The sequence below is a fragment of the Phaseolus vulgaris genome, chromosome 1 (assembly GCF_051622355.1).
Source record: "Phaseolus vulgaris cultivar YP4 chromosome 1, ASM5162235v1, whole genome shotgun sequence".
NCBI classification, from domain to species: Eukaryota; Viridiplantae; Streptophyta; class Magnoliopsida; order Fabales; family Fabaceae; genus Phaseolus; species Phaseolus vulgaris.
Genome location: NC_143498.1, coordinates 17,628,347 through 17,637,736, shown reverse-complemented (window position 1 = coordinate 17,637,736; position 9,390 = coordinate 17,628,347). Strand labels below are relative to the sequence as shown.

The following is a 9,390-nucleotide window of genomic DNA, read 5'->3' as shown; positions in this document are numbered from 1 at the left end:
AAATATATTTCTAACTTTTTAAGTTGTATAATTTGAAAATTATAATTTATATATTATAGAATACATTTTTTGATTTTTAAATTATATATATCAGGTTAAATAATTTGAAATAGATGTTTAGATTATATAATGTAAATGATTATGTAATTTAAAATATATTAATAGATTATTTAATTGAAATATATTTATGAAATTTAGAAATGTAAATCTAAAATGTTTGTAATCCATATATAAATTTGATATTTTCCTTATCTAATGGAGGTGTAGAAAGAAAAGATGGAGGTAGGAAAATGTTATATTAGTAGTAGCAGCCGAGGTGGGCCATATTTTGATTGGTCGTTTTGCTTAGGTGCCAATGCGTTTTGGCGTGTGATTGCGCTGTGATCCGATCAGAACAGAGGAAGGAAAGAAGGAAGGTAACAATGGCGAGTAGGTACTGGGCAGTGTCTCTTCCCGTCCACAACTCCGCATCTCAACTGTGGAACCAAGTTCAGGAACGAATCTCAAAACATTCCTTCGACACTCCTCTCTACAGAGTAATACACAGACTCTCTCTCTCATTCTCTCGCGATTTTTTATCATCTTATATTCTCTCTCGCAGTTCAATATCCCTAACCTCCGCGTCGGAACCCTAGATTCTCTCCTCTCTCTCAGCGATGACCTCGCCAAGGTAACTCAACAATCTGCCGAACCTCTATTTTTCCTCTGATCTCGCGTCTCGATGTGCTCAACTGCTTCCTCTGTTAATTTTAGTCGAACAATTTCGTGGAAGGAGTGACGCAGAAGATCAGGCGCCAGATTGAGGAGCTCGAGAGAGTTTCCGGCGTGGACGGCGGCGGCCTCACCGTCGACGGCGTTCCCGTGGATTCCTACTTGACCAGGTTCGCTTCCCTTTTCGTGCATACTTGCTATCAATCTCTTATTTGTGATTGTTCCTGTTGTTCGAGTCGCATTTGTTTATTTTTTTTTGTTTTTTTATTGGTCCAGGTTTGTTTGGGATGAGGCCAAGTACCCCACCATGTCGCCTTTGAAGGAGATTGTGGATGGTATTCACAGTCAAGTGGCTAAGATTGAGGATGATCTCAAGGTTTGTTAGATTTATGCCATTTTTGGAAGCAGTTATGCAGACCTTTTTGACTTTTATAGTATAAGCACTTGTATATATTTGCTAGAGCAAATGAAAATAGCTTATGATGTTACAGGATAGCTTATGAAAACATCTTATAGCCTATATATAAAGCAGTTTAACCTCTTTTCTCCTTCAATTATAATACGACCTTTGGAGATGGGTTGTTGTTGCACTAGGTGGCATTATTTTGTTATTGGTGGCCTCTGTAGCGCTGAATCATTCCATGTTTATAGTGACAGCGAGTAGTGAGTTATAATAACTGTTTTGCTTACCTTATGGATAACTTGGGGTTTTGGAGTTTGGTTGGTATGTGTTGTGGTTGCTGTGCATGTATATGGTAGTTAATAGCATGTCTTCGGAAAGCTTGTTATTAGGTGAGGTGAGGTTTGTTTTTCACTTAGTGTAGACTTGTTTTTCCTATTTAAATTTGGGCTTAGGGAGAGGAGAGGAGGGATTCTATGTACTTAAATTAAGAATTGGTGTTGAGGTAGAACAAACTTGACTACTCTAAATTGAAAGGTGTTTGTTATAATTATATAAATAAGGTGCAAATTCTTTATATTCAGGATCTAGATTATGTATGTATTATTAGGAACATATTTATTTTCGTATCATATTTATTAGAGGATATCAAATCTTCTCTATTTATTGTATTGATTCTATTTTATCAATATAAATAAAACATTCGTGTTGTCTTTGAAACACACGGTTTTATGTCAATGTCTTTCTCTTTCCTATAGTTTAAATATCTATTGCTTTTTCAAAATCATATTGGCCCAATAGACCCATTATCTCTTGAGGATTTTTTTTGGGTGAACCTTTCTCATGTTTGTGTGCATTATTTCGATACCATCGCCAACGATTTTTCGAGCGACCTCCACCTATCTACTCGTCATCATGCATGTCATCTCTCTCTCTCTCTCTCTCTCTCTCTCTCTCTCTCTCTCTCTCTCAGCTTTGCAACTGCCACCAAAGCTTGCGGCGATGCCTAATGGTCGATCAATCTATGCCTAAGTCACCTTCTTTGTGACCCTATCCATTGGATCTCCAAAATGGAGAATACTTTGGATACGGTGATTAATCCTAACGATGTTATCTCAACGGACTTGAGGTTGGAATTGACACTATTGACACTGTTTGTGGGGAAAGAGAAGTTGTTCCATAGACGAATCCTCATTCCCTTAGCCCTCGATTGGGATCTTGTTCCGGTACGCCCAATTGTCCCTTGTCGCTTAGGAGTCGTGGTCAATGATAATTTAAATAAACCTTCCTCCCTTAACACTCCAAGGCGCCTTTCAGGGACAAAACCGTGATGGAGCTCCAAGTTCTATACTAGACAATATTTCGAATACGGTGATGAACCTAACGATGTTATCCAACGAACTTGAGATTGGAACATTGACACTATCTGTACGGATGGAAAAGTCGTTCCAAAGACGAATTCACGTTCTCTTAGCCCTTGATGGGAGGCTTGTTTTGGTACACACAATAGTTCCACATTGCTTACGAGTCGAGGTCAAAGGCAATTGAAATACACCTTATCTTAACCCTTTGAGTTGAGACAACTTTTAAGGACAAAACTGTGGTGGAGCTCCGAGCTTCAAAACAGACAATATCTTGGATACGGTGATTGACCTTACAGATGTTATTTCAATGGATTTGAGATTAGAACAATTCACAAGGTATACATTATGTTGACACATTTTCTGAACTATGTTAACCTTAGTTATCATCAATTTTCCACTGCACATCATACTTGTTTGTCCTTATTATCTTATGTTCTTATTCTTACGTCTCCTTTTGGAGCTTTATCTCACCTATAGTGGCAACAAAGCATGATTGATGAGATGCATGCCCTTCATAGTAATGGTACTTTTGAGTTGGTTTCTATTATGGATAACAAATCAATTGTTTGGTATTGGTTGTTATACACAAATCTATGGACAAGATTATATTGACACTTTCTCTCTTGTTGCCAAAATGACATATGTCTATCTTCTCTTCTCAATTATAGTTATTCTTCATTGTTCTCTACTAACTTGAGAACAAGATTGAGTTTATTCATGGTGGTCTTGATGAGGAAGTCTATTTGGAGCAACCTTCTGGATTTGTTGCTAAGGGGAAGTTGTTTTATATGATGTCATCTTTGTAGGTCCTTGTATGGTCTCAATCAATCACTCTGTGCATGGTTTGGGTGGTTTCGAATCGTCACTCATTTGTTTGGAATAATACAAATTGATGCTGATCATTCTTTATTTTTTCGTAATTTTCCCTAGGATGCATTTACCTCCTTAAAGCTTTTTCTTTCTTAGCCTTCTCAACTACAAGCCTTGTGCTTTTGAATGCCATTCTAGGATAAAAGCCACATTTTCCTTTGGCATGTTATACTGTAAACGAGACGATTACTTTCAACAACAACTTCAGCGTCTATGTCCAAGGGTGATCTCATAAGCTCATAATGACCAACAACTCCTCTTGGAATCTTCATCACCTTCTACTAGATGGCAAATTCTAGCTTCTTGTAGGAAAAGTGGTTGTTTGAGTCATTTGTTAAGAACATTTTAGCTGGCCTCAGAAAGGTTAGACAATCTAAGAAAATCGTTCACTTTGTACATAAGGAACCTCATTATTGTATGTGTAGGACGATGATGCAAATTGTGAGTCCCTATGCAACTTTTCCCTCCAAGCAACAACGACATCTTCTTCTAATAGGGTCCTTGAGAATCTATCACAAGTATGGATCTGAGTCACAAGTACGACATCTTCTTACTCAACAATTCCAGACAAAATATCTTGGACACTTGTGGTACAAAAGCTGCATAGTCCAAGGATGCCTTGGTCATATCTCAGAGATAATATGCTCTAAATATTCTAGAAGAAATAGGGATGTTAAATGCTAAACCTATGGACACATCAATGGATTTGAGTGTAAAACTTGTACCAGATCAAGGAGAATCATGTTCTAACCCTTGGAGATGTAGGCAATTTGTTGGTATACTCTACATTGCATTTGTAGTTGGTGTATTAAGTCAATTTTTAAACTCATTATTATCAAGATCATTGGCATATGAATCCTAAAGTATATTAAGAATTCTCCTACAGAAGGCCTTATTTATGAAGAATAAGGAAATATTCAAACTATTGGGTAGTATGATGTAGATTAGGTAGGGTCACCAAGCGATAGGTGCTTCGCTTCAGGATATTATGGACTTGTTGGATGTAACCTAATATCGTGAAAGTAAGAAACAAAATGTTATGACAAGATCAAGTGCAGAAGCAAAATACAAGGAAATAATGTTAGTCATCTGTGAGCTCATTGGTTAAAATTACTTCTCAAAGCTTAAATTTGAAGAAAATTCCGAAATGCACCTTATATGTGACAACTAGGCTACATCATTACACATTGACTCTTATGAGAGGGCCAAACATACTAAGGTAAATTATCATTTCATAAGAGGAAAGTTATTATTATAGAAATAAGGTGTAAATCCTTCGTAATTAGGAATATCTAGATTATATATGTATTATTATAAACATTTTTATTTATTGGCATATCATATCTTTATTACTAAAAGAATTAAATCTTCTCTATTTATTGTATTGATTCCATTTTCTCAATATAAATAAAGTACCTGTGTTGTCTCAGAAACATATGGTTTCAGCTCAATGTCCCTTATAGTTTTTAACAGTGTTCACTTGAGAAGGAAAAGTGATGGATCTCAACCATTTATATATCAATATTTAGATTCCTCACTTTTCCTCCCAACATGAACCCCTTATTTTAGATGGTCAAATCCATGAGGAACATGCAATTTAATCAACTGTGTTTTTTTGTTTAACTCAATATGTTGTGTGCTTTAGTTTCCTAGACTTTAATTAAAAGTTAAAACTTGACATCTGATTGGGCAACCTTTTCTATGGTGCTGCTATCAAACTGTCAACTGTGGTGAGTTTCTTAATCGTTAACTCAATAGGTTGGTTTGTAGTCATGCAAGGAAAAGGAATAAGATTTAACCTGTCAATCACACACTTGTGATGATGGTTCTTCATAATATAAATGACTAAGGATTCACCTTTCTCTCTCTGTTTTAGCTTGCAGAGTAACAGATAGATAATAGTTGTTACGTCTATCATGTTCCTTGTTGACCTCTATAAGAGTTACAGACCCTTTATACTTTATATGACTTGTAGTTTGAGGACTGTTGGTGTTGAGGGAATAAAACAGAGCAAGATATTTGTGAACAAAAAATATATATTTTATTTCACTGCTACTTTTCGAATAAAAATACAATCTCTCTAAATAGTCTTACAACAGACTTCTCAAATTCTACCTTCTCTATCATAAAACCTATACTATAATTTACATTTAAATCATAGTATAAATGACATTCAAAACTAGAATTAAAGATAATAATTATTGGCTATTCAAATGCTAAAATAAAACTGATTACGGCTGACGGCTTTGAGTTTAATGCTAACAAGGACCTTAGTTGTCCAATATCATATAGTAGGCTCATCGCTAAATTATTGCATAAGATAAGGAGGAGACACTTTCTTGTGTCCAATTCTCAAATATCGTTGGTCACTTTATGTTGTGGATTTTACTGATACCGTCCTGGTCATCATTTGTGACATTAATTACAGCTTGGTATCTCACTTATAAATAGCTTCATTTCAGATCCTTAAGTTACATGCCAATTTATTGTTATCCGCATCCCACCTTGGCTATTAATTACAAAAGACCCCACTATAGTTGTTTGTGTCGCCCCCAGTTGTTAATTTTGTTCTTATCTGAATAATAGTATATTAAAGAACAAAATCCCTGCTTATTTTGCATGTTGCAGATTTTATTTTATTTGGCCCCTGAAACTTTGTCTTTCATTCCAGGTTCGTGTTTCTGAGTATAACAATATTCGTAGTCAGCTTAATGCTATCAACCGAAAGCAAACTGGAAGGTGTGTGGATTTTGTTACGACTGATAATATTTTCGAATACAGTACTGTCTTTGGTGCTTAATATAAGACACTTTAAACTAAAGCACACAAATAAAAATAATAATTTAGTTGACTTTTTTGATTTCTTAAAAAAATGTTATAAATGCACCACATTTACCCTTGTTTTTAGTGACTTTTAAAGTCCTCTTCTCACTGTTTATTAATAAAATTACGCACACTAATGATAAAATGTCTTTTATTAAGGATTGGAGGGAGTGTGTTCTATTTCTTTGCTGACCTACTTGATTGTTTCAGCTTGGCAGTCCGTGATCTTTCCAACTTGGTAAAACCTGAGGACATTATAACTTCAGAAAATTTAACTACCCTCCTTGCAATTGTTTCCAAGTATTCACAGAAGGATTGGCTTTCAAGCTACGAAACATTGACAGATTATGTGGTAAGCAGTACCATATTCTCTCAAATTTGAATTTCTTTTGCTATTTCCCTTGAATTATTGTTAACAGATCTTAGTTGCAAAATCCCTGTATTAATCTAAATATGCCAATTAAGTTTTTGACACTGTTAATAAGTTTGAGCTTGTTGTTTTTCCTTGCACAATTTCTTATTCTGATTCTGTTTAGAATAAATATTTTAGGTTCCCAGGTCTTCTAAGAAGTTGTACGAGGACAACGAATATGCTCTTTATACTGTAACACTCTTCAGTCGAGTTGTAGAAAATTATAGAACTAGTGCACGGGAAAAAGGGTTCCAAGTAAGTATTTTTATTAATATACATATTCTGTCTTAAATTTGTTAAAATTGGTAATATCTGTGTTCTCTCTTGGATTTTATTAGTCCTGCCACTTTTTAATGGAAATTTGTTGTATGTATGAAAGAATGCATGATACCTAATGCCAATGTTAGTATCAATTCATGAGTTGATGGAAGTTGCTTAATTTAACTTTATGTCATTGTATTTAGATTCGTGACTTTGAATACAGTCAAGAAACACACGAGAACCGAAAACAAGAGTTAGATAAATTGGTACAAGATCAGGAAAGATTGAGGGCTTCTCTGTTGCAATGGTGCTTTACCAGTTATGGAGAGGTATTAATTTTTTACGTCATTTAATTTGTAGAAACACCTTAGAATATTGTACGACAGGATTTACAGGTAGTGTGGTACGAAACAAAGGAGATTATAGAAACATGCCTAGTTAAAGTACTATTTTCAAGGTGGATTTCTTATACCTTGATGTCTGTTTATGTATTAGCCTATCTGGGACTGGCATTTGCAGTATGGTCCTAAGTTTCTCTCCTAATTTAGTAGCAGTTATTGACCTTAATTTTTGACTTGTTTTACCTTTTTTTACTCAACAATTATTCTTTCCTTGTTATTCTAAACATGGTTCTTTCTCACTACTTTTTACCATATATTTTCCCAAAGGTTTTCAGTTCCTGGATGCACTTTTGTGCTGTGCGTTTATTTGCTGAGAGCATTCTGAGATATGGTCTGCCACCATCTTTCTTGGTAATATATACTCTATTGAAATCAAAGTTCCATTTAATCACCCCTGCTTCCCTATTTTCAAATACTGATCACTGAGCATTGGGTATTCCAGGCATGCGTTCTAGCTCCTTCTGTAAAATCTGAGAAGAAAGTACGCTCTATCCTTGAAGCGTTGAGTGATAGTACAAACAGGCAAGTGGCTTATCAATGACTATGGTGTATTACGCTTTTTAGAATTTATAGCCCTTGGTAAATTTACACACTGCCAGGGCTAGTGTACAGAGGTACACAAGATCTGTGTTTTTTTTGGTTTTGCTATGGGTCATCTCAACCCTTGACTAATTTAAACTCATTTGAGACGTTGACATGTTTTACAGCTATATGAAAAAGGAGAGAAACTAAACAAAAAGAACTGTTTGTGTTTTTCTGAAGATATAGTATACTTGTTCAATAGACAAAAATATTGTACTGGTCTGTTTGCAGTTTCCAATGTACAACAGCAGTTTAAAACATAGGAAGTTGTTGATAGTAGATTGTTATTTTAAAAATTGAAGTTCTTGTATTCTTTCTTGAGATTTCTCTAAATAAAAATAAAAGAAAAAAAGTAGATCGAGATTGTAGAAAACCTTATGATTGCTAATTAGATATTTTATCTTTCTATTCCATTCTTAGTGGTGACAAAGTCAATCGTACGTGAGATTCATTTTACACTATTCTTTCGGATCTTACCTTGAAGATTCATTGCTTGTATATGTGCATATTCTGATTATGTCCGCTCATAAACCCAATTTGGGTACTTCTGCTCCTGTACTTTAACGAACTTGCCTTCCTCTACACACTATTTATTTGTTTAATTTAATGCACACTACTTTTTACCTCTTAATTTGTTTGACTACTTAGATGCTGATATTGTATCTTTTAAATTGTGTGTGCAGTGCATACTGGAAGATTGAGGATGAAGTAGGTGCTGGGATGGCTGGCCTTGCAGGTGATTCCGATGCCCACCCTTATGTTTCTTTCACTATCAATCTTGCTTGAACACTCAGCAACCTGCCCTGGCTCATAATTTAAAGTCCGCTAAGGTCTCCTTTGGTCAGCAATAATGCCAATGCAGAAAGGATTTGAAGATATTGTACATTACGATCATATTGCATTCTTTGTTATTTATCTATGATATATATAATCGAAGCAATCAAAGTTTGAAGAGGGTCTAATGAATTTTAAGGGTAGCGTCTGGTGCCAGGATTGACCTTTAGCATTTTGTATTGTTTGGTGTGAGTTTTATTGTATGCGATTATGTGAACTTGGATAGCTAACACTCTTGCTCATCCCTTTAGAGAATAATACAGCCCTTCCGAGTGTAATAATAAACTGTTATTCCTACGCAATAATGTTGTTTGTTATTGTACTTCTCAATTAATCACTATTTAAAGATGTTTTACTTCTCAATTGGTTCGAGCTATTTGATAAATCTTAAGGAATTCTATTACCATGATTTCTTACTTAAAAGAATTTTTTGCTAACTATATGCTTTCTAAAGATCGAATCTGCACTCAATTTCTTCCTAAATTCCTTTTTTTATGTCCAAAAAGGGGGAGAAACTAAATTAATAGGCAACGTTTAATCGTTTACTATTGATGTTTGAATTGATTAGGTCATAAAAAAAATGGGAAGATTGTTGAGACATTTGACACTCTCGATGATTTGCCTAGATGGTTTGTTAAGGTCATATGGTCTGTTGAACCATTAGACAATCTAATTATTAGAATATTATATGTGAAGTGTATGTTTTTATGTTTTGATGATAACAAAAATTAA

General features: G+C 34.8%; 1 protein-coding gene across 1 annotated transcript; it reads left to right on the top strand.

Moving 5' to 3' along the window:
• The first annotated feature begins 257 nt into the window (after positions 1–257).
• LOC137813627 (V-type proton ATPase subunit C) lies at positions 258–8,960 on the top strand. Its single transcript, XM_068615976.2, has 11 exons — positions 258–536; positions 602–670; positions 754–881; positions 988–1,087; positions 6,017–6,084; positions 6,379–6,520; positions 6,719–6,835; positions 7,045–7,170; positions 7,510–7,593; positions 7,685–7,764; positions 8,508–8,960. Exons 1-11 carry the CDS (start codon positions 423–425, stop codon positions 8,608–8,610), a joined length of 1,131 nt encoding a protein of 376 aa, XP_068472077.1. The 5' UTR covers positions 258–422; the 3' UTR covers positions 8,611–8,960.
• The last annotated feature ends 430 nt before the right edge of the window (positions 8,961–9,390 follow it).